At 37.5% G+C, this 25,976-nt stretch overlaps 1 protein-coding gene across 6 annotated transcripts in view; it reads left to right on the top strand.

Moving 5' to 3' along the window:
- Positions 1-25,976, top strand: part of LOC110440340 (protocadherin alpha-11-like) — a 63,451-nt gene that overhangs the window by 18,034 nt on the left and 19,441 nt on the right. For 2 of the 6 annotated variants that reach the window (XM_021483349.1, XM_021483351.1), the window contains exon 2: positions 20,512-23,306. In XM_021483349.1, coding sequence (XP_021339024.1) covers positions 20,628-23,306 — 2,679 coding nt within the window. In that variant the 5' untranslated portion in view covers positions 20,512-20,627. Of the gene's footprint in view, positions 1-14,370; positions 14,399-20,077; positions 20,273-20,511; positions 23,307-25,976 lie in introns of those variants that run through there. The other 4 variants (XM_021483350.1, XM_021483346.1, XM_021483347.1 and 1 more) reach the window with 4 other exon arrangements.

Raw genomic sequence — 25,976 nt, 5'->3', positions numbered from 1 at the left:
ATGATTCCGTAACGTACCCCTTGCGCTATCTTTTGACCATTTGGCAACTATTCGCTTCGTAGCTGACACGGTACAACACTTTTCTTTGGCTTACTTCACACGGCTAGTCATTTTGTTTACAAAGAAATGGTGTGCTATGCGCATGCGCTAGTAGAGGGAAATCCCTGAACAAAACGTTGGTCAGACAGGTAGAAATACCGATGATTATCTTAGATTTAATCATTTTTATGAATCTATTTCAGCCAAATCCGATCGGCATTTTCCATAAGGAGTCTCACTTGATATGTTTATGTAGTATTTGGAAAAAAGACCAAAAAAAAGTTACTTCAGCGTGATGCCCATTTAAGGCGAGAGGAATATATATTTTCCGTTTTCATTTATCGTGTGTTTCTGTCTGATTGTGTCCCAGGGCGCTCGTCATAAACCAATGATGAAGTGATGCCGTAGTTTCGTATAAGTGTTTTGTTCATTATGTTCGCCTCCGAATTGTTCGTTATTGCCAAGTCAGGGAGGCATATTACCACCATGATACGGCCGATATACACCCCAGATCCCCATCTGTTTAGTTTGACCTTTGATGATGTCATTCCCAATTGGCTGGTTATAAAAACATTAGAAACACCACGCCTGCAGCGTGTTACGGTATATATATATATATATATATATATATATCAATCCATTTTATTTAACCAGCTAGCAATTTTTCTATTTTCCAGATGCCCAATTTCTCTTGTTTTAACTTCTATTTGGGTAACACATGCATGAGGGTGTTTCATGCCAACGCAATTGCCTGTATGCTTCGTCAATTTCAGTAGAACAAGGCAGAAAAATTAGCAGCAAACCTTGTCACTTTGCTTTGCAATTTTACACGCACCTATATATAGTTGATAAAGCGAATTACACAACCACGAAAGAATCAGGTTAGCGTCAATGTGGTGCCACTCGTTGAAGAGAAAAACTCACAAAATACCATCGATTTTCAGATAAATAAAAAAACGACTGCGCCTTATAACTGGAGATTCATTGTGGATATTTCTGGAATTATCCATGTCGTACGTGCCGATATTAGGTAGAAGGCACCATTTCCGGCACGTTCCGAGGACAGGTCGAGCGTGTCAATAATGCGATAATAAACGGATCTCCTGTTGTGTAACTGTTAAATGGTGTGTTGTATTATTTCATAAGTCAATTTTCATACTTTATGTCACTAATAGGATTTCTGATTAGATTACGGAAAATTTGATATACTATGTATTCTTTTTTCACTTCCGGCTTTCTTGTTAGGGATAATCCTTAGTAAGCACTCGCGTATGACAATTGGATTATAATAATAACTTTACTCATGCAACACCTGGGCGTCTAAAAGTAAGACCTTTCTAAGAACCCATGGTATTTAAGGCTATATTTATTGTAAAAGTGATTGATTTCGTATGAAATGCTAATGGACCTTCTCTGTATAATTAGTCGGCTACTGAACAAAATGCCTTTGATTATCTCTATCTAATCTGTATTAATAGGGCTTTTCAAATGAATCAGATATAGTTTAAAGTCATAATCTTCTCAGAGGGCGCCGTTTATTATCCACAATTTATCGAGTTCATTTGTTAGACGTTTGAACAAACACTTTTTATTTGCCGCATTGTTTCCCGCTCAGACCGGAAGTAGCGTTGCTGTGGTTCTTTGCGGCCCGCCGGACACCTGTCAGACATCTTGTACATTTGCCAGGCTCTTTATTCCGCGTCATTGCGCCACTGTACACAAACACAACGCCTGTTAACTCTCATTCTAAATAATCAAATTGAAGACTTGTCCGGAATTAGAAATGAAGCTTTTGACCAGCTTGCTGGCTCCCGGTCGATGAAACACCCCCGCTGGGTAACCATACGCCTGACCTGCCCGATCTGCCTTTCATTCACTCTTTAAATTTCATTTCTTCATTTAAAGATATTTAGAATAGCTTTTTATATTCTATGGAAAATACATTTTGTTCATTGGTGTTGATTTGTGTTCGTCCCCTCTCCCTCCTTTTCACCCGCTGGTAATTGTTCAGTTTATGCCAGATATCACCGATGGTTCCTCCCCTTTTCCACAAATTAATAATATCTCAATCCCCGCGTCTCAATCCGGAATTGACAAAGAAATGCTACGGAGCAATTTTAATTAGAATATCCCGATTCATTCCGGACGCTTCATTTAACTATCAATTAATTTAGTAGGATGAAAGGTTGCTTTAATCAAAATGAATGTTGAATTGTAGATCTTTCCCGGGTTCATGAAATTGAAAATCGTCGATGTTTTTAACGACCAAATTTCAATATGAATAAATGCATTTGAGGTAACATTCGAGAACGGTTATTACTTGGGAGCCATGTAATTATGTGACGCGAGAGAGAATCACCGGAGAAGTAAGTATACGGTAGTGAACTTGTATACGCCACGGGGCCGTGTCATTATGCTCAATGCTAGAGAAATTCACTGTTTACACGAACCTCGTAAATGCACAAACTGCTTATTTCTTAAAGGTCGTCGAAGCGCAGTTGCAGGTTTACATTTTGTTTACGGGGCTGATTTCTGCTTAATCGTGTAAACAAATACTAGTTAATAACTACGTGTCATTTACATTTTGAAGATTTCAGCACCTGTATGTGGATATACGTATTGTGTGCTTACCTGCTCGTTACAACACCTGTATAAAGATATAAGTATATTATGCTTACCTGTTAATACAAATATGAAAACTGGAGTTTACCTGGAAACAGGTATGCAATATGACGTAACACAATTACAAAGATATTTTTTTCTAACTTTTATTCAGGGGCCGTTGTCAAGCGTTGGTCATACTTTTCGAGGCGTTTATAATTAGCATACCTTACATTGTTACCTATTGTTAAACGTAATACCATACCTATAAAAATACTGAAAAATACCTGTGGTACACTTCAGGTTTCTCACTTGTATATCATTTCCAGGTATGTTCTTTTTACCATTACGAGTCTGTTTTCCTGGTCAGTGCTATTGTCCGGGGTGGCCAGTCTTACACCTGATTTGTTTAGCATGTCAATTAGTGCTACCTGTACAGGTAATAATTATTTTGATTTGAAGGTGACCCAATCTAATGATTATCTCTGATCGCCCGGGCGATATTGGCGCTCTATTGTAATGGTCAAATTAGACTGGACATGTCTGTGTCGTAATGCAAACCTTCACGCTTCATCAGACGGTCAAGAATAACAGGTTTTTGGCCGTTTTTGTTCTCAAAGGAGCTTGCGGCCGGTTTTGGCCAAACTCAACCAGTGACATAGGTAAGACTGACCGCCCCCTTGGTGACATCCGTGCCAGGTCGAATTTTACTTACAATACAGTCCGTATAATCTAAACAACCTCACACAATTACTGGCTAAAGTGAAAGTAAGCACGGAGACACTTTTTATTGTGATAGAAAACACTGGACATCTGACCACATCTTAGGTCATTACAATCACGTAATCCACTCTCGGACAGTCGGACATTCGGACACAGGTAAGCTGAGTTTTTATTCTCTATATTTTTGCTATACTTTCGATGAATTTTATTAAGTTTTACATATTTATGAGAAAACCTGTGGTTCTTTTTTTTTGTAATTTTGGTACATTTTGTTTAAATATTAAACAAATGTTAAACTAGGAACATCAATCCTTTATAATTAAGGGCATATGCTGGTCAAAGGTTTCGTCCGTGATCGTATCATTTGTATGCGCATAGAAGATTTTCGTCTTTGAATCACGTATAGATCATTCCTGAAAGTACACCAGGAGCAGCCCGCATATCACAGGCAATGACAAGCAAAGAAATGCCAATTCATCATTTGACGTAACTCACTGGTACCAGAGAAACTAGGCTTGCTTTGTTTCGATGTCTTACACTGTTTTATTTTCACCGCTAATTTGATAAGAACCCGGCCATTCCAAGAGATAATTCCCTGTACCGAATATATGAAGTGAAGATCTTACGAGAAACCCTCATAACTTTTCCAGGTTTTACGTCTGATTGCAAAATTGTTGCTAATTTACGTTCGCGTTAAAAAGAACTACACAATCTTTTGGCAGTATACAAACCGTTAAAGTGTGAACCTGGATCCCATTTTCATGAGACGATACAAAATATGACAAATTCGGAAGAAAACTGTTGATCATTTAGCAGTTTGTTGAATGTGGGATCTTTGGCGATGCATCAACATGTTTAAAACCCCATCACGTTCTAACAATACGCGTTTGACCTGTAGCGAAGGGTCGAGAGTACTACGTTGACAAGTGTCAAACGTTTTTGTATTCTTGATATTGAAACGTCATGTTGTAATTAAATCGAATTCAGGCCGGTGAAGATAAAAACAACAAACGTCAGAAGATTGCTCTGGTTATGGTCCTATAATCCTCATTTTAATATTCATAACAGGAAATTTTTATAACAAAAATCGAGAAACCATAGACATAAGTTCATTATTTAGTCATCTCCCTAATTGCCCATGAATTCCGGTATTTGCCTATCTCCAATCGGTCTGAAAGGGGCCATGACAGGCCCTTTATACCTCGATCACATGTAAACACGTGCACTGACCCCTAGCCTCATTAATGCGTGATTAGGGCCCGGTAACACTTGACGACCGTACCACTAACACGTAAAACCATTAATCAACCGAATGTCATTGGCTTTTTGTGTCTTGACGTCCCCCAAAAATCCTCTCCATCACATACGGATTTGTAGAGGAGGGGCAGAAAGGGACAGATTGGGATGGTGGGGGAACTGTCATTTTGTCCAACCTTTCTTTTGTAAGGACACTCGTGGCTACCGTGCTGCCACGCTCACTTTCACACCAGCACCAGATCAGACGTATGACAGCCCTTACAATACACTACACTACAATACCTACCCACTCAAAACCACCTGTCAGCTTGAATTCATGTATAAATAGGACAGACAGTCATCTTAATTAAATCGAAAGTAAGAAGGGAAAAAATCTTCTAATTAATATGACTCTAAATTAATACCTCCCAGGGTCATGCCAATATATGGTTTAATCCGGTCTGTTCTTCGTTTCACAATAGAGGGAATTGTTATGGATTTACTCATCGTCATTAAACCATAGCTAGAATGATTTCTAATAAGAAACCATAACGAACTGTCGGTGTTATAAAGAGTCGTGACAAGACAGGATAAACAAATATCCGGACAGATTCAAAATTTAACCCGGAACATGTATTGAACCATGTATATAAATCTTAATTGACTTCCTATACGAATAACCTTGATAGCCCATGCCGCAATCTTCGGTTAGCGTTCGGTATTCTCTAGAGTTTTCCCACATAAATCCTGGTCAGCGGTTCTAGTCGTTATGTATTATGGAGTCTCTCTGTACCCCACACATCACTATCGTATACATTAATTACATTTTATTGATGGTCGTTCAAATCTGAATAATTTACACGTGGGATATACAGAGGGCATGGACCAGACAAGGTGTACGTTCGGCCTTAGACATTTGGCTGCACGCTTCAAAGAAGCTGCTATGTCGTATACCAATCGACTATTACTGAGTAAAAAATGAGTGTTTTAAAGCAAGCGTCGACAAGATGTGAAGTTGTGTATATCCTGAATGTTCAGAAAAATTGTTTAAATTTGTATGTCAGATTATCTTCTGGTGTTTGGAATTTGAAAAGAACCAGACTAGCTACATATATAGCATGGGCCCAGAGTTTTACAGATTTCCTTTAGATGTTGCCGTTTAGATGTGCTGTTTGGGGAATGAAAGAATTGTGTGCTTGGATGAAATATCTATAAAATGCATAATTACTGAGAGGCCGGATAACATTTCACATCTACCAATTACATGACTAGCATGGTTGGGGCGCGTTCCGTCTAAACCGATCACTAGATCACTTTGTGGTGATTGCGTGGTTGGTGCGTGTTCGGTCGGAACCGATCGCTAGATCACTTTGTGGTGATTGCGTGGTTGGTGCGCGTTCGGTCTGAACCGATCACTAGATCAATTTGTAGTGATTGCGTGGTTGGGGCGCGTTCGACCCAATTTTTGGTACTGGTGTTGCTGGTGTGACATGGTCTTAAAAAGGAAGAAGCCGTTTATCTTAGAAATGCTGTTATTCAAGTAACAGCGTGTCGGCGTTGATATAAGTAATGTGCCTCAACGCTAATACATGTAATGGGAGTAAAACACACTTTTGAGAAAGTCGGCACGTTTACTTAAAACAAGTTGATACCAGTGTTTTGAGTGATCCCGCAAGGAAATAAGTAAAATTGTTTTAGGATGTAGTCCCTGGAGATTTAGATTTCCCGGATCTCTTTGGTTGTAGACCATAATGTAACCTTATAATTCTAGCACCATCTTTCCACACTTATCGACTCTTTTTACTATTAGCATTGTCAGCTTGATGAAGCAGAACTGTGATTAAATAAAAAAAACCAGAAAGATGTCATTAAATCGAATTCGATAATTTTTAATTTAACGAAATACAAAATAATGTCACTGTCGTAACAAGACCTAGATTAGATATGATGTATACGATATCGGGTCATAGCGTTTGAGAAATATTAAGAAATTACAATATGAAGTTGACCAATATCTAGTCTTTGACGCAGTATATGATGTATACCAGTCCTACGAGACACTAGCCGTCGACCCATAACAGACGTTGAAGTACACAGAGCGCCCCGACTCCCGTGAAAATAATTTCAAAACAAGCATATCTAGAGAGGGAAATTGAAAAGGAATTGAATTTCATGTTTTTTGTCTACTGTCACAATAAATTTACTTGAGCAATCGATTCGCACGCGACCATGCAACGTACACGTATTATTGTTGGTATGTTTGGCGCGTGTCGGGGCCTCGTATGTCTTGCTGTCACGCGCAATGTATACACTCGGACGTAACATGTAATAGGTACAGTTTGAACGGCTCTAAAAGGTTCTCAAAAAGCCGTAGAAGTGGAATCAAGATTTCAAATATATAGTGGAAGAAACAAACTTTTGAGTTTCATAAAGACGGACCATTTATCAGTTGGTAAGTGAAATGACTACAATAAGTAAAGAATTATTAGACGCGTTTACCATGCTAACATGTCGAAGACCCGTGAATTGCATGCATAGTATACATACACATGCAGCACTTTGAATGCGTTTTTCGACACACACCACTATGGCCAAAAAATGTTACAGTCGGAATCGCATTTGTTTCAGAACATTGAGCTGTGCTTCGGTAAGGAGACTTGCAATTTACGGTCACTTCAAGAAAACCTACACTGATTCCCCAAATATAGAACTTTCGCACACGCTGCAATTTTCCTTTTTTTGGAGTATTCCTTCCGTTCCCTTGTTTGATTAACCGGCAATTAGTGTGTGAATGGCGTCATTATTTCGGTGTTTGCGTGCGAGCATGACTCCACAGCGAAGGAATAACATCCTGAACGTGTACATTGTTACGGAATAATCAGTTAAAAACACAAACCTTTTTTTTGGTCTAAAAAGTCCCGCTTTTCTGATCGTTACCAAGTTTAATCTCCTACCGTCAGACGATACCGGATAATCTGTCAATTAAGTACGAAAGTAAATAGACGATTTTCAGGTAAATACCTAAATAACTGTCAATTAAACACTTTGTATAAATGACGCCGTTCACCGTGAGTACTTAATTGTTCCGAGTATCGTCGGTGTTACGTGAAGTTAGGATAACTCAACTCCCTACTTTTAATGGGATCCGCTAAATTACAGGATAAATAAAGTCGTAATATTTCATCCAGCAGTTTAACTTCGTTTAACCGTTCTTCTTCCGTTACGTATCATCTAGAAAAAACAAACTTTGAGTGCTATTGCATGTTTTGTGAATTGCACAATTAACGGTAAGTGATATTATGTAAAAGGATCGATTGTTTGGTGAAAACGACACTAAACGTTTCTTCATACCACTCTGAATTACAAAATAAACAGACCACCAACACTTTTATCTGATAATACTAAGTGAAAATACACTCTAAGTGTTTTTGAGGAGTAAAATATCAAAAGAAGCCAGCTTGAGATTAGAAGGGAGTACTGTCTAGCGATAGTTTTGGTAATGTGAGTTGAGGAGATGAGCTGTAGACATTACGTCCTGGCGCCGACCGATAAACCAATACAACACAATGCCGGAACGGACACTGCAACATCCTCTCCGGGTAATTGTCACGCGCTATGGTGTGTGATCGGACCACAAACACACTGGTCAAGTTCCGTAATAGGGCCTGGTATCATTTCGCTATACTTATGTGGCCATTTCCGGTCACCCCGCCCCTTCCAACACCGTCTAAACCTACATATGAGCGAGCCAATAGCCTCATCTTAAAAGTCGTGTTATGGTCATGTTTGAGGCATCTACATAGTACCGGGACTGACGCGCAAGTTCTTGATACCGGAAATTATCCAATAGTAAAACGGAAATGACTAAAATTTTGGCAGACAAATGTCTATCAAATCAAAATACATAAATTATCATTCTCTGATCGAAAAAATAAGCAGATGTTTTTGTTAGGTCGATGTTTTGTCAATTACAGTATCACAGCAACCTCATAACACACACACACAAAAAGTCATTTGTAGAAAAATTGGGATTACGTTTACTCCACACTCGGGATGTCATTTATCAGTTTATTACTCTGACGCGAACAAAAGGGGTCCGCTATGTACGTTATCAAACTGTATACGGGTTTACGCCGTCTTGAGCATGTTTCGAATCGCTTTAGAATCGGTATCGAACCCGGCCTAATGAATCGGAAGGGGTTATCGGGCTGTCAACAACTACTTAACACTTCGCTATAGACTATGCTCTAAAGAATGAATAATATCAGCTCCACACTTTATCAATAAGTCGTATTCAACATTAAATTCCCTGTCCGACGATAGCCTATGGACCCGTGGTCGGTTATTGATTGTCAGGTTTTGTATACGTCTTACAAACATTAACACGATGGAGATTTGCATGGGCCGTCCCTTACGCGCTTGACTTTGTGACGGGTTCGTTTAATAGTCATAAAAGTGTATGTCTTAGACAGTTCAGACGGCTTGCACTGCGAGACATTATCGATCGTTTTTTTCCACCCTGATACCCTTATTAGAACGGCGTGAATTTGTAAATAGCGAGGCTGTGTCTCGCGACGGGCTCGTTCGAAGAAATGCGATCTTTGCGCGAGTTCGCTTAAAAGTATTGAATGTCTTCCTTATCACGGCACGGTCTGTAATAACATCTTAAGACCTACTTCCTCCATGGGGATTTGAAGGCGCATGACAATTTGAGGTGCTAACCGTTTTAACACGGCAAGATACACTAGGCATATTGTAAACGGATATATGACATTCCTTTTATCATTGTCTGTAAGCTGTCTCCATGTGACCTTGATCAAGCTTTTAAATTGCCTTGCTTTTTAACATTTTTACACAGATCTTCCGATATAGTTTAGTCCGGGTAGGTTATAACGGGAAACCTCGTTATACTGACACCAAGTGCCGAGAAATAAAAATGACGTCAAGACGGGTTCGTCAAGTGTAACATTAAAGAAGACGTATGAAAGAGTTGTAAAGAAAACAATGGGAAAGGTGGTTTTTTTTAAATGATGTTGGTGGTAAAGGAGATGATAGATAAGCGAGGGGCATTATAGAGTGTTATGTCAGGCAAACGCAAGTATTACAAATTATTCTGGTGCTTTCAAGTCTAGTTTATTAGATGTCGTTAAAGGAGGGTTGTCAAGTGATTCATGGAGGTTGAGGTATACAGGAATTATAAAGAAAAAAATTGGAAAGGGATTTGAAAATAGTGTTTGCGGTAAGCGAGGTAACAGATAAACAAGGGGCATTATAGAGTGTTATACAAAGCATACGAAAGTATTGCAAGTTGTTCTAGTACTCTCGTGTCTGATTTATGCGTTACGGATTTGACGACCAGGCGGAAGGGCGGTATAAACAACAGTTTTACTTGTATGCAAAAACTGCGTTGACAAAATAAACAAAATGATATAATGCGTAGGATGTATATGGCATGTCTGTCTTCAAGGACGTTGGTGTGAAATTGTCGCAGACAACTGTTTACATTTCGTTTTTACTGCTGTTGTATTCCAATGAAAACTAATGACACTACACTCACGATATTTTTATTTTTGTAGTTCAGACTAATAAGGTAACATCAAAAGAAAATATATCTTCCTTGACATTGTGTGTCATCTGATTCCTTTAAACGCTTTAAATCTATAGTGTTCTGGTGTTTTACAAGCGCCTTTCTCACTTCATTAACTGCACCCGGAAGCCACACTTCCCAATAAGTCGTCCAATACATCATAGTTTCAGGTCGGAGTCAATTTAACCCAATGTTTGTCTTGAAGTCTCGTAAAAAAACCAATAAAGTTGATTTTCTGAAGGCTCTATAAGTTGTCCAAATTGGCACGTCTAAGGAAAGAACAGATCATTACGTATTTTTCAGGGCACCTGCGTCAGACTATGGCTTTCGGCAATGGTTTCAGTGGAGAAGGTTTCACTCTTATCTCAAATCTTTAATGAAACCCAATGAAAGCGAAATTGGCGAAGATTAAAAGTGAAAGCCTTTGTGTTTGCACAGCTAATACCCAATGTCGCTATCTGAGTGGAAATGCTTCTAATCGAAAACTAGATGTCTATTTCTGAGGCCTATCTTTAATTTTCTACCCTTCGACACCAAACAAGTTTGTCCTGTTGATAGTGTTATAAATGATACGTGGCATATATACACGGTGTCAGCTGATTAACTTTAAAGGAGGATTTCTAAGTTAGTAACCCCCGGGACGACGTTGTCAACATATCCCCGACCGCACGTGACTGTGATCCCCTCGTAAATCCACCCGGAAAGTTCGTGATAGGGACCCCGGACACCCGTTGCCGGAACACAAGTAAAGGCACACCAGTAAATCTCCCCTTCAGGATAACATTGTACTAGATTTTTCATCAAATCCCCTGCATCAAAGCCTTTTAACATCGTTATGCTACAGATATGTGAAAACTCCCGCTAATATCTTACATAAAGTCTTTGGGGTCAAAGTTTAGTCTAGTCCCTAAACCACACACAAACTAGTCCCGTTATATTCGCTTCCGCTGAATAAAACGGAACTTTAAAAAGGCCAGTTTATTCCCTTCCATACATAATATTTATCTCGATATGATAGGTATTATATATACCATCAATACAACAAGGTCATGCAAGGGCACGCGGTAGTCTTGATCGCCCACCAACGTAATTAGGTCATAAAAAGAACGGAATCTAGACAATTCTGTTCAAGCACATATTTAGTTATTTAGTCAGCAACGACGTTGCAGGGTCACACGTCCTTTGAAGTTACTCTTCAATAAACAATATTTTTCATACTCGTCAACGAAGTCACGAAGTCATTAAACTGCAGTCCACTAAAGATGCAATGAACTCATCAACGAGGTTTCGAGATAAAAAAAAAAAAAAAAAAAGTCTTGCTAGACACCTCCCTCTTCCTCCAAATACAACACTAGCTATAAATCTAATTATCGAGGAACACTCGTCAAGGTCAAAAGGTTAGTCTCGTCCGTGGAATTAACTCTCAACAGGGAGAATTATAAAAACAAATGTTTGTCCAAAATACTTCTTGACTTCTGTAAGGAGGAGCAAACCCATTAACACAAACAGACAGAATAAATTATCCCCTTGTTTTCGAAAACAAACAACTCGAAGATAAATATCTTAGCGGTTTGTTTGCCAAGCCGTTAGGTACGTCTGGCGGTCTTTGGTTAGCCACCGGATGGCTTGGCAGTGGTCATCAGCTACTGGACATGTCGTAAAGTGGAAAGTAGATAATCAGTCTATTGATTGACCGTATTATGACACCGTACCATCGACGATTAGTGTACTTTACGTAACTGATGGGGGATCGTTCTTCCTAATGACCCTCCTAACGACGATTAGGGAAGACTCTTACCGTCTTGGCATTTACTGCCCCAGCGCGAACAGTACAGTTCAGTCTGCGGTCGGTTTAGTATGGTACATTGTACAAATAAAGATGTCGAATGTTTCACTGTGTCTTCGACAATCGATAAGTTTGATACGGCGAGTTCTTAAGGAAATACCTGTATGTGACGAATCCTTGGACTAGCTTTACATGAAGCGACACCCCTTGTCTACCATAACCCGAATTCATCTCCCTATTTTGTCCAATAATCTACCACCTTACTTTTTGCCCGAGTTCATTATTTTACGAAAATATTTTTCGCCGTAATTCGTCTTTATCACTCAGCTGCATTTGCACTGTTGTTTATTTTAAATGAAGTCTTTAAAAAATAGATATATTAAGATTAAAGAAACAGGCAGGTGGAACCAGATTAGACTTGTTATTTTTTTTAATGGCCAATCACCAGTATTTGTTCAATGAATCTTCCTGACAGGGGAAGTCAGGGTTGCGTCATTAAGCCGTGCTTTTTCTTTTTTTTTCTTTCCGTTCACTTGCCTGAAAGGGGTTTTCAGTACGTCAAGTCTCTGAGTATTTTTTTCTTGTCGTTGGTCAAAGGAAATGCTGCCTCGGTACACAGCGCCTCTTAGCATTTCTTTTTTCGCTCTCCTATTGGGAGACGTCAGGGTTGTTTCGGTACGCTACACGTCTTTTAGGTAGCGATCTAGTTGCACTCTTGTCGACCGCGCGTAACACGTCAACGTCAAGACGACCGCTTGAAGTGTGATGATTTTTTTTCATGTTTTGATGAAAATCTGTTGTTTTTACGAAATCTATTAGCATCACAGAACGGAAATTAATGAAGAGCTACTTTTTTTCATTTTTTAATTGATTTGTTGGATTCAGAGTGCAACACACTGATAATCTTTTTTGTAATCTTGTCCCTCTTGACTAGAAAGGGAACAATCTCATTTAAAAGGTTCACAGACTTCCATGGGGGGCTCCATTTTCCGTAATGAGAAAATATGCGCTTAATAAATTGTAACTATGGATTTTTTTTATCTGGAATCCTTCTATACAGCCACAAATAATCCGGACAATGATGTTCGGATAAGGAATCTTACAATCTGGACATCAGTAATCGGAATCCAAATATCCGGACATAAATTACATGTATATAAGAGTCTAGCATTAATGTCTATTAATTTCGTCCATTAAGTTTAAATTACTTGTTCGGAACAGGAAGATTTTTTTTTTATCAATGATCACCATGACGGGTTCACCTCATTCAGTTTATCAAGCGAATGTTATAATATGACGTCAGGGGTTAGGGTCACGGCGTACCGGAGAATGTAACTAATTAAAAGTTGTTTTTTCTCTCAATAAACGGGTATATATCTCGAAAGGATTGGGCAAATTATCTGACGATATATGCTGTCTTTACAATAACAGGTTTTGATTTCCTAAGTTCGTGTAGGGAATTAAAAGTCCGTGGTTCGTGTGTATGAACCTAATTTATCCATCATATTGTAAAGATGAATATTATCATTTTTTTCACGGTTTAATAAATTGTATATATAAATGGGTCGCTTGTTGCTTGTGCTATCTGTAGCTAAATATACAGATGTTTACTATTTACAGAACACCATGGGAGGTAGGAAGGTGTGGTGTGTCTTTGTTAGGTACAACAATTCATTAGCCCCCGACAAAGGGTGTTGACCTACATTTCCCTAAAATAAAGGCAAGTGGCTCGGTGCGACTGATTAGGGCGAGAGATTCCATTCAGCCTGTCACCTAGGAGAGGCGAGTTTCGTTTCCTGACATCTGATTCTTGTCAACAGATGTTTACGATTTCGTATATAGAAATCTACACGAATCAGGTTTATATTTCTTGCTCTGTTAAATGTTGTCATGAGATAATTGATGACATTGAATTATATATAATTTAATCTATTAAATGCAAAAAAACGTAAAATACGTATGAGCCAGACTCCTGTCATTATATTAAAGGGTATACGACTGGCGGTCGACCGTCAGTCATTTCCGTTATCTTTCCGACACCCACCCACATGCCAAAGCAGTAGAAAAATGGCCTAGAAATGGAAAATTAATCACTTAAATTGGAAATAAGAATACCGCAGGTTAAGTGACAGCGGTTCGTGTTTCTCAGGTACGTGGTGAAGGTTAGGATATCGGATCAGATCTCTTCACAGACCGTGGGGTCAGGCCCGGCGATAATCAGACAACAAATGGCCCATTTGTTTGTAGATTTTGACAAACACGTCAACTGAAGAAGGAAAGTTTTTCTTTTAATCTGTGTCGTGCAAACGTCCCTATCATCACTTGGGAGTCGAGAAGCTATCCCACATTCGTACTGGGTATTTGTACCCCCGTGGAGACCACGTTGTCCTTCTCCCAACATGAACGGACGAAATCAAACCGTACAGGTATTTTTTTCTCACTCTCAAAAGTAAACACCACTTTAAAAAGAGGATTAGATTTGTACATTAAGGATTTCTCACTTTTATTTGACAGTTAAATTCATTTTCGTTTAGACATGACGACCAAGTTTGGCGATAAAAGATCAACTCTAATGCAATTTGCAAGGTCAAATTTAAGCCGGAAGGTTGTTTTATGGAGTTTGTGAATCCGAGCTGAAAACCGGGCAAGATTTTACGAAATATTGAAACAGGATGATGATTAAAAATCACATCATTTTATAAAATACTCTGAGAAAGTTTCTCCAAAGTACCGGTCTCCTTGTTAGAGGATTTATAGTACTGAATTTGAATAGATTTGACAAAAAAAAATGATGATGATACTAAGTATGTCTATATAAGCTCGGGAAATCGGAAAGGTGTATTTTAAAATGTCTTAGTGTCACTGCTTTGTACAAAGACTTGTACATTTGTTTAAAAGATTGTAAATCTTTCTCGAGAGCCGTTAGAATCATATTTCTGTTTTCTCCGAGCTTCCGGTTATTCACCTTATGAAAATAGAATGACGGTTCTTTCTCAAGTGACGAATGTGGGAACGAAATCCTTCGGGAAGAAAGCCAAACTCTTCAAACTTTAGTAAACTTTCTGGTTGTAAATAGTTATGAACTGTAATCATGCTGTAACCAAGATAGCACTCATATTTTGAGAAATAACATTTGAATGATCAAATTTCAATGACACGGCGATTCGGTAAATTGTTCTGTGACCAGGTTTAGTTTTGTAGGGCCCTGGTTTGAATTTGGGACAGAACATCTCTGGTTTTAACTGTAAGGTCAGTGATAGGTATATAAATTGCATAGACAATTTCAAATAATGCTGGATCAACATCTACCCTGGGGCAGAACAGGTAATATACACTTACAATGATCTATGATGTCATTATCATAACCCCAGGAGGGCATTGTAATAAACTATGCCATACTTGACTGGCCACAGTCTGGTCAGTTTGGTCACCTTTGTAGGTACATACACAAGTCACTGGACACTGGTCATTTTGGTCAGTCTGAAGGAGAAACCTTGACCACAGGTTACATAATCCACATACATGTACCTGGTCAATTTGAAGATTCTCGGCTTGACCATTATAAATAGCACCCTGCTGGGGTTTCACTAGCTGTTAGGCACTTAAGAAAGTGGGACATTGGTGAAAAATCCTTTTTGATCTACTTGTTAAAAAAAATTGGGAAAAAACAATCATGGGTTTTATAAAAATTAGTTTCTCCTAAAAGCCAAGGGGAAAATAGAACTTTTTTTATTTATAAAAAATATGATTTCTCAGTAAAAGAGAAACAGAATAAATGAAATGTTGTTTCTCCAGATACAGAGCGCAGATAACATCAACAAAGTTTATTCTAATTGTAAAAGTCCTGTTAATGTGTTGAAAAGGGCCTTAATTTGAGATTTTAAGATTTTTCAAAATTTTGAATCAATTTGAAAGTGATCTATAAAAATATTCATATAAACATGGTAACAAAATGAGAAAAAGGTAGGAGACACTGACAGGGATGCTTATAAAAGAAGGGGGTAGACTTGAAATATATTTAACTAATTAGTTTAGACATTAAAGGTGATTGATGTTTATCCTAAAATGAATAATTATTGCTGTATTGTATCAACTATTACAATGCATGCATACCTCACTATTAGCTCTGTTTATGAACTTAATATACATCTATTTCATACTTTTCATAATAACTTTTTCATCTTTTTTCCAAAAAAAAAAAAAAAAAAATTAAAATCTTCAATATTTCATTATTTTAAAAACCAACAAAAACATCATTTGTTAAATTGTTTATGGACCAACAATTAGGTTTTAAATGGCTAGAGCTATTTATACAGCTAGCTAAATACTACACAATGTATTTGCAAGTTTGAACAATTTTGTAAGGTAGCATGTTTTGGATGGGTTTATTCAGAAAGTAATTACAGCTAGCTATTGTCTGGACACCAACTGTTTTACCTGTGTTTTTGTTATCTTTGATGTTTACTTTGTATGTCTGGGGTGCTAATGACTGGCCTATTAAATATTTAGGTACTAATGGTGTAGTGGAATGGGTGGGGGTATATAGTTGGGGGNTCCCACCTGGTCACTGGTGCAGCTGCTGGATCAATACCAATTTTTACCTGTAATTCTATCCAGGTAAATGTATTTACCTGCTGTAATTAAGTCCTATAAAAGGTGTACAAAGTGATTTGAATGGCCCTAATAACACTTAAAGTTTGATGGTATGGTATAGCGGGAAAGATACTTTGTAATGTACTCGAGGTCAGATAGTCCAGAAAAAAACCTAGATCAAGGGGTTTGTAGGTTAAACAGCGGTACTGGTAACTAGTAGTCTACATCTGACAGACAGAAGGTCACAAGTTTGATTCCAGCAAGCCTACAAAACGAATTATATTACTGTTGCTTGGCATGCTCCAAGTCACATGGTGCTCCGAAGGTTGGAAATACTAGACCAGATTCTGGTAGTTATTCCCAAAACTGGCTGTAATGTCAATTAATTGGAGCTCAGACTTCCCGAAATACTTTTTCTCCAATACAGGTTATTCGACTTTTTAAAATATTCATTTCATTACTAGATATTTCTTTTGATTTTTTCATTAATCAATGAAGTTCCAAGCCTAATTTAAAAGCAAAATAACAAATGAAGTTTTCATTATAATGAAAAAATTCCAAAACCTCAATTGTTATTTATTTTTCTAGAGAAATCAGGGCTATTATAACGATAATAAGTGTCAATGCTTTGGTGGCCTTGTAAGTTTCTGTTTCTAATAAAGAAGAACTGACACCCCATTTTTAACTTAAAAGTACAAATTCGGCTCCAACAATATTTTGTATTACAATATTGTACAAGTATTTTTTATAATTTATTTCCTTTTCATCTAAACCATCTAAAAAAACTTGACATATTTATCTATCAGATGTTTTATTACTGGTGTAAATACACTTACGATAACATAAAATTTGCATTTTATTTAATATCAAAATGGAGACCTAAATGATATTTACCATAAAAAAGTAATGAAAAGACACTTAACATGGAGAAAGGAACACCTAGACATTGTGAAAATATTATTATTATTGAACATGAATGCTGTATTTTTTCACATCAAATTCAGCTTTCGGGGCAACAAAACCATGAAAAGTTAAATTTTCCTCCTTAGAACCATCACCATTCTAAAATAGAACAAAAACGAATATTATCAAAATCTACTTGGATATTTTTCTAAAAGAAATTAATATTTTTACCCGAATTATATGAATATACCGCGATGAATGACTTAAAATTTTGTTTAGAAAACAAATCAACTGCTTTTATGAATTGTTACAATTAATGTCCATGCAGAGCCTTGTAGGCTTTTAGGTTCAGGGTTTTGATCTTCTATGGAGAAGCCATTCTCTCGAAAACTCAAAACTCGGTGTATGATTTGAGGTGCAAATACAATATGGCATTTGACTCCGAAATCAAAGGCTTGTTGATTCTCCTCACATAGAGAGGAAAATAAGACTTGAATAATGAGCTGAAGCATCTGATACGACTACAAACAGCCCCAGTCTATTTGTACGGAGCTGGTCAATGCCAGGTCAATTACAACTGTTATTAATAGTAAGGCTAACAGCACATGTTACCAATGAACGAAATGACAGTAACAGGTCGGCTCCAATATACATCACATGACAACACAGATATATGGTTTCTTGTGTCCATGAATGCAATTTAGGTCATTAGGAAAATAAAAAAGATGAAGGAGCTAGACTACCAGTAAATATAATTACCGTATAACACAAAAAATACGCACAGGATCAATATCAAACAAATAGTGTCCAGGCACATATTCATACACATACACATACATACAGTCCATATTTCTGACAATTTCAAAGGACTTCACTTAACATAGCTGTTATCTATAACTATCATTGATGCCATTATGCTGTAAAATGCAGATGTTATAATTTAAGAGCATTAAGTCTGCAAAATATTGAAATCCGACACAATTGTCTTAAAAAAACCCTAATGCAAATAAATATTTTCACACTGTTTTGAAATAGATGTACCTTCTAATTGTCAGTATATGAACCAACAATTTCAGGATACCTTTAACTTATTAACACTCTAACACTATGTCAGATAGTGGGAACACTTAAACTAGTCAAACAACATCAGTATCAAAATTATCTGTTGCGTTCCATATTAACCCCCCCCCCNAGGCCCATGGCTGGTGATAAACCCACTAGTTCATTAGAAACGACAACAAATTATATTCCATTGTCTTATAATAAACCCCTGCTCTTCACTCACAGGTTGTATGTATTCAGCCCCTGGGTTTATTGCAGGATCACTACGGTACATTACAAAGGAAATGCATAGGTATGCATATATATATATTAAATGTATATCAAATTGATTGTAAAATTATCGAAGGCTTAAGGTAGTTTTATTTGTACAGCATACTGTCAAATTTGTGGGGAAAAGTGAGGATTTTTGACTTGATAACTCAAGATTGTGATTGAAGTTTAAAGACCATTCAGTAATCATTTTGCATTCATTTTTGAAAACAAAAATGCCCCCAGAAATATTTGATTGCATGAAAGTCCCCAAAAACTGTTTTAATATGTTTTATTAAGAGATATATACTTTCAATTCTTCTGAGAATTTCTAACACAAAGTATTTATTCTAATACATATAGGCGGCTATGTTATAAAATATATTTTGGATTAGAGTTTTCAAGGAGATCTATTTAGATAACTTTTAGTTTGTGTGTAACATTTTTTGAAATACATCGTGTCATTTAAGTTTTAGAAAGAGAAATAGTTTCAATTACTTCAAGAATTTTTAACACAAATTATTATTCTAATACAGAAAGTTTATCTGGTATTTATGGTGGTTATAATGTTGTAAAGTATTTCCGTGGATTAGAGTTTTAAAGGAGAGTTCATGTCCTATAGTTTGTATGCTGTACGTTTCTGTAGTGATGAACAATTATGTTGACTGAAGACCTATTGTCACTGTCACAAACTGTTGAATGAATTAGTAAATAAATAAACACGAGGGCCCTTGTGGACAATTAAACGGCCTTCGTTAAGCTAAATTAACATCATTTTTAAAATAGTTTCAATTCTCATCCATTCATTTATAATTAAATGATAACATACACCTTTTCAAAAAAATTGAAATATTTGTTCTTCAAATAAGAACTTTCTTATACATTATGAAAACATCTTTGATGTTTGTGCACTCATTTAAGACTATAAAATTTAATTTGAAGCTTTAGCTCGTAATCTGACAAATTCCTTTCAAACTGAAGTAGTACTGTAGGTTGGTCTTTTACCGGAGTGGAGCAAATACGTTAAGAAAACATGACAAGTTTTGGGGCGATATTCAACTGTCCTCTCTGATAAGCATAAGTTTTCAAGCCTTTTAATGATAGTGAATGGAAGGCTCTGCTCACATACCTATTTAAGTGGTAAAATCATTAGAACCCATTGAGGCGGTCGCGGGACATGTATGTGGCTATGAGTGGGACTTTCTAATAGGTCACAGTATACTGACATGAAAACTACATTTACCTGAGCCGTAAGCAGCCATAATGTCAATTACCTGTTATTTCCACAATGGGTCGTTCTGATTGGCTGAAGTCGAGTGGGAGGGTGGGTCACCTGTGCAGGTAGAGAATCTTAGGTGTAAATACTAACAGAGGAGACAGGTGAGCTAGGGAAAGCCTTCTGGATTTTTACAACAGGAATATATGTACCTGTATCGGAATATACACGGGCAATACTGGACACACACAGGTAAAAACACAGGTATAACATAACGGTCAGTATACACAAAACTAGCATCAACATTTGCTTTTACTCTTAACAGATACTAGCCACTAAAAAGTTTCATTATAAAAGGATCACAGCATTTGATCGGAAGGATTACAAGTTTTCATACAAGACATTTATTGTGAATGTTGGCCGAGTCAGGCCCATTTTACAGGTGTTAGTCAGGCAGGTAGATAAGCATCGTAGGTAAAGAGAGAAACCAATATTGATGTTAACATGTCTTTTCAGGAGTACCCCCACCTACAAGCGACAACGGGCAGGGAACACATGGACTGATATACAGGCAGAGGTTTACATGGACAAGGGAGCACTTTTGAACAAGTCGACCAGATGACTTCGACAAAATGTTGTCATTTAAATTCCCTTTGGTGCTATTTTGTGTGTTTCTGACGATTTTAACAATTTTCGCAAAGGATTTAAATTATCCCATTCCAGAGGAGGAATACCCTAACTATTACATTGGAAATATTCGGGAGGATTTTAATTTATCTTCATACTTCTTAACTGCTGAATTGGACGATTATGAAACCTTGAAATATAGCATTCTTTCTCAGACAACAGTTCCGGCATCCTATTTCAATATAAATGAGTGGTCAAGTTCTCTGTTCACAAGTCAAAAACTTGACCGGGAGTCGCTTGACCATTGTGAATTCTCCACTGTCTGTGAGTTAGCCATCGATGTAATTGCTAAGGGAAGTAAGAGTACTTTTTTCAAGAAGATAAAAGTAAATATTTTTTTACTGGACATCAACGACAACACTCCTACTTTTACTGTGAATAGGACTAATCTGGAAGTATCGGAAGCATTTGTCGTGGGGTCCTCTATACCAATAGATGGCGCTGTCGACAGGGACAGTTCTGTTAACTCTGTTCAAAGTTATAATATTTCGGAACGAAATGTGCCATTTTCTGTGAAATTTGATAAGTATGTTGATGGGAGTTCTTCCGTGAAAATTATTATCGACAGTAAGTTGGATAGCGAGACTAGGAATTTCTACCGATTACATGTTTTGGCAATAGATGGCGCTGTTCAGCAAAGAACTGGTACCATGACTGTGGATATCAAGGTCACAGATGTCAACGACAATGCTCCAGAATTCAGCCAATCGGTGTACAATGTCACTATAGGGGAGGACACTCGGGTTGGTCAGGTGATCCTGAAGGTCACCGCCACGGATGCTGATTCCGGGGCGAATGGTCAGGTGCTCTATCGCCTCAGTCCCCACCAGCTTTCGGTCATCCACACTTTCTTTGCTATCGATAATATCACGGGAGAACTCAGTCTGGTTCAACCACTTGTGTACGAACGTGGCGAAGTCTACCAGATATTTATCGAGGCCACTGACAATGCCACAAAGCCAATCTTCACACAGGCCACAGTTTATGTTAGTATCCTCGACTCGAGCAACGATCCTCCAGAGATTAATATCAACTTGCTTTCAAACGCAGATGTGGCCAAGATTTCGGAAGATGCCAACATTGGTGCAGCCGTCGCTCATATTGGTGTAACTGACGATGATAAGGGAATTAACGGAATTGTAACTTGTCGGGTTCAGAGCTACTATTTCACTTTGGACGCTATCGGAACTAATGAGTACAAGGTCGTTGTCCATAAACCTCTCAACAGGGAGCTCATGGAAAAACACAGGGTCAAGGTCATATGTGAGGACTCTGGAAGTCCATCTCTGAACTCAACAGCTGAGTTTGAAGTGAAAGTTTTGGATGAAAATGACCATGCGCCTAAGTTTACACAGCAGGTGTATCGGCCGGACATCGCGGAGAACAACCAGTATGGTGCCATTTTACTCAAAGTCTCAACCAATGACTTTGACGCGGGAATCAATGCCGAGGTTATATACTCGCTTGTTCCGACAAACAACGACAAATTTTCTATCGACCCCGACTCAGGTGAAGTGTTCGTGAATGTTCACCTTGACCGTGAAAATGTAACCCAGTTAGAATTTGTTGTCATAGCAACAGATAAGGGAATACCCCCAAAAACTGGAACTGCATCTGTTAGGGTCAGAGTGCTGGATGAAAATGATAATCGACCAAATTTTTCAGAAACTGTTTACACATTTTCAGTGAGAGAGAATTTAAGTCCAAGAGTACATGTTGGAACCCTTTCTGCTTCAGACCCCGATGAAGGTCAAAATGGATCCGTAGAATTCATGATGCTACCAGAAATGTCGGGAAGTTTTCCATTTATTGTGTATGGTAATGGATCTATATATACAACACAAGTTCTCAATCGGGAATTACAGCCGCATGGATATAACTTTCGAGTAATTGCGTACGACCTTGGCTCCCCTTCACAGAACAGCACCTCCCATGTGACAGTATTTGTTGGTGACATCAACGATAACGGACCAGTCATTGTCTTCCCGACGTTTGACAATAAAACTGTCAAGATCGTTTACAATACAGGAACTGACCATGTGATCGCCAAGGTGATTGCATATGACCCTGACCTTGGTGGTAATTCTAAGCTCTCCTATACAATTTTAGGGGATGATTCGACAAACCCATTTTACATTGACGAAAACACTGGGGAGATCTACTTAGCACAGCCCCTAGGGATCTCTGACATTCAAACTTACACTTTCACCGTCCTTGTGGAGGACAATGGGATACCAAGGAGATCCTCCATGCAAAACCTTACCATCATTGTCACAACCCAGGGGGGTAGTGGTGGTGACACGCCTTCTGACACAGACAACCTTGTCATCGCTATAGTAATAACCTGTGTGACCATTGTGTTGTCAATGGCGATAATCCTGGTAATCTGTATAATTAAACGGATAGACAGACAAAGGAAAGCGATGAATAAAAGTGCAGGTAGTTCTGATTCGGACGACAAGCGGAGGGACATGTATGATGCTATTTCTCGTAACGTTGACAACGACAGCCGAGACCGAGCAGAGAAAAAAGTGAGTTTCTCTGTGGACTCTGATCCCAACCTCATCATATCAGCATCCGACACAAGCTCAAAGTTTCCGAACACAGCTCTTGGCGTGGAAGAGGTAAGAATGAATTTCATCTCTCACACCCTCGATAAGATAGACCTCTCATTCCAAATAGCATTACACAGCAATACTGTAAAAACTTTCCCTCGCTTTGAAAGTCAAATACAATTTGTGATTCATGTATAAATCGTGTTGATACATAATAGTCCTCTGCAAGGAGTGTGTTCGGTCCCATATTTACACTTTCACAATTATAGCAATTTATAACTGTAACATGTATTTAATGAACCCGGATCTCCACAACCCTATGTAAGATGACCTTTTAACCTCTATACATGTACCTATATATTCTCACAATTTGCCTTTTAATTTAACTATCAAGATTTACAATATTTTTGAAATAAATGTTCAGGAAAAGATTATTTTCAATGTGTTTTTCACAAGAATAAATCTGACAATTCACTAAAAGTGAGTGAAATTTGAAATTCTTACTTAAAATTTATACCTTAACAAAAAATAAAACAGGTAAATTTCACATTGCAATTTATGCAGGTTACTTGATACGATTTGTAGCCATGGACCTTGAACTTGCCTTATAGCTGTGTTTTTCATTTTGGATTTATTAGTATTCAGACCAGATAAGCATCTATGTGCAGTGTACATACAACAACCGAGAAATTTCTTGAGATTTTTTTTATGATTTGGTAGCGGTAGACCAAACAGTTTGCTTGCCTTTAGTAAACACGATCAAAATGAATTCAATTTGTAAAACCGCTGCCTCATACGATGTGGATCCTCTACAAAGTCGTGTGACGGCCTTTCAAAAGAGTTGTACCTGGTTTTTAACTTGCTTTGTACATGTGTAATTTACAATTCCTATAAAGATTTATAAATCCAGTTTCGCCATTTCATTTTACGTCTTTTAAAATCCCAACCTCTCCGTAGGTACTTCCCTTGACTGACAAACAGTATTTACCTGTCAACACAGGTGAGAGCCAGCCTGTGAGAGGGCAGGTAAAAATGCATTTGGATGCATGTTTCGTGTCGTAAGCATTTCCTTTCGTATCAAAGGCTATGTGGAAAACCATTTCTCAAACAGGAACCAATCTCTTTCAGATCAAACATTTTTTTTCTCTCACATTTTCAGAAAAACTATCAGGTACTTGAAACTTTTTCTTGGCGTGTGACGAAGCACAATTTATTTTGTTTTACCTGTACAAAGAACTAATACATATCATTTAAACACAGGTGTTTTCCTTTCATGGGAATTGGATTTTTTTTAAACATTTATAAGGAAAAATCTTAATGTCTATTCAAATGAATAATTACAATTTAATATGCCAAGTCATTGTTTGGTAATGGGTGAATTTCATTCAGAATTAAAAAAAAAATGTATTTTCTATTTTAACTTTCAATTTGGGGTTAAGTTTATAGAAGAAGTTAAACCGTTTGGTGATGGTGTTTAATGGTGTTTGTTTCGTGTCAACAGTATTCTGTCTGCCTGATACATGTATGATTTTTTTCACCTCATATATTTTCCTTTAAAATACACATTAGATATTGTTATGGTATTTGGCTGTGATGTTTGTCTTAAAATTTCATCAATTTTATTCCCTTTTTTATCAATTTTAATCATTAGTGTTATCAAAAGCACTGTATTCGATGTAACTAGTCAATAGATCAGCTGCAGTGTTTTGTTATTTATTTACACAAACTTCTGATATTTTTGTGTTTGCATTTTGTCACTCAAAATTATTATACCTGAAACTTAACTATACAGCCCATGCATGATGAACTAGTCACGATACTTGATCTTTTGTCTCCCATATGTCAGTAACATTAATTGTGACGTATTGAATTCATATATCTTTTATATATATTATTGAAATGTGAAGAAAAACGGCGACTAAGGTTAATATAAAAAAAAAAAAACGCTAAGAAGATTTCCTTATTAACGATAACAAATATTGTGCGGCATTCCGTCAGTCACTGAAGATGTTAGCTGTCAGGCAGGTTGACAGAACGGCCCCCCTAGGGCCCAATGATGACAAAGTCAGGTTCAGCTTATTTATGTTGACCTGATATGGTAGTATTGCTACCTGGAGACAGGTATGGTTATTGGACAATATAAACCAATTAGTGGTAAGTCATACCTGTACCTATGACAGGTACATAGCCTAATGAGACAGGTAGGAAACTTATACATACCGTAAATATTTACTGCTGTTTTTTCTTTGTTTTTCAATGACTAATCAAGATATGATTTTTTTTTGAACTCTGTGATGTTATTTTCTAGCCTAAGTGGAAAAAAATGCTGTTTTTGAGAGACATATTTAGTAAATACCTACCATGATATTCCTGAATTAGTGCAGGTCAACCTGCAAATGACTTCTGACATGACCTGTAGAAATTGTAGTGACCTTGGAATCTCCTGCATTTGCACTGCTAACCCAACATTAAACATGTTTAGGAATTACTTCTTTTTAAAGCTGTAAATATCTCCTTAGATAAGACACAGTATAAATATATTGAAAGGCAAATTTAATAAGAGAAATGCCATTCTAGTGATTTTGATGACTTTGAAAAGTTGATACAGAAATGACCTGCAAATATAATTTAGCAGGCTTAATTGGTATTTTGAAAATCTAGCTATGACTCTCATTTAATACATTTGACTTGTACCAGTAAATGCATTATCCTTGGTTAGGGTAACTTGGGCGAGGGGGG

The sequence above is a fragment of the Mizuhopecten yessoensis genome, unplaced genomic scaffold, assembly GCF_002113885.1.
Source record: "Mizuhopecten yessoensis strain PY_sf001 unplaced genomic scaffold, ASM211388v2 scaffold11179, whole genome shotgun sequence".
Classification (NCBI taxonomy): Eukaryota; Metazoa; Mollusca; class Bivalvia; order Pectinida; family Pectinidae; genus Mizuhopecten; species Mizuhopecten yessoensis.
Note: the sequence above shows the minus strand (reverse complement) of the source record. Positions and strands in the feature narration are given on the sequence as shown.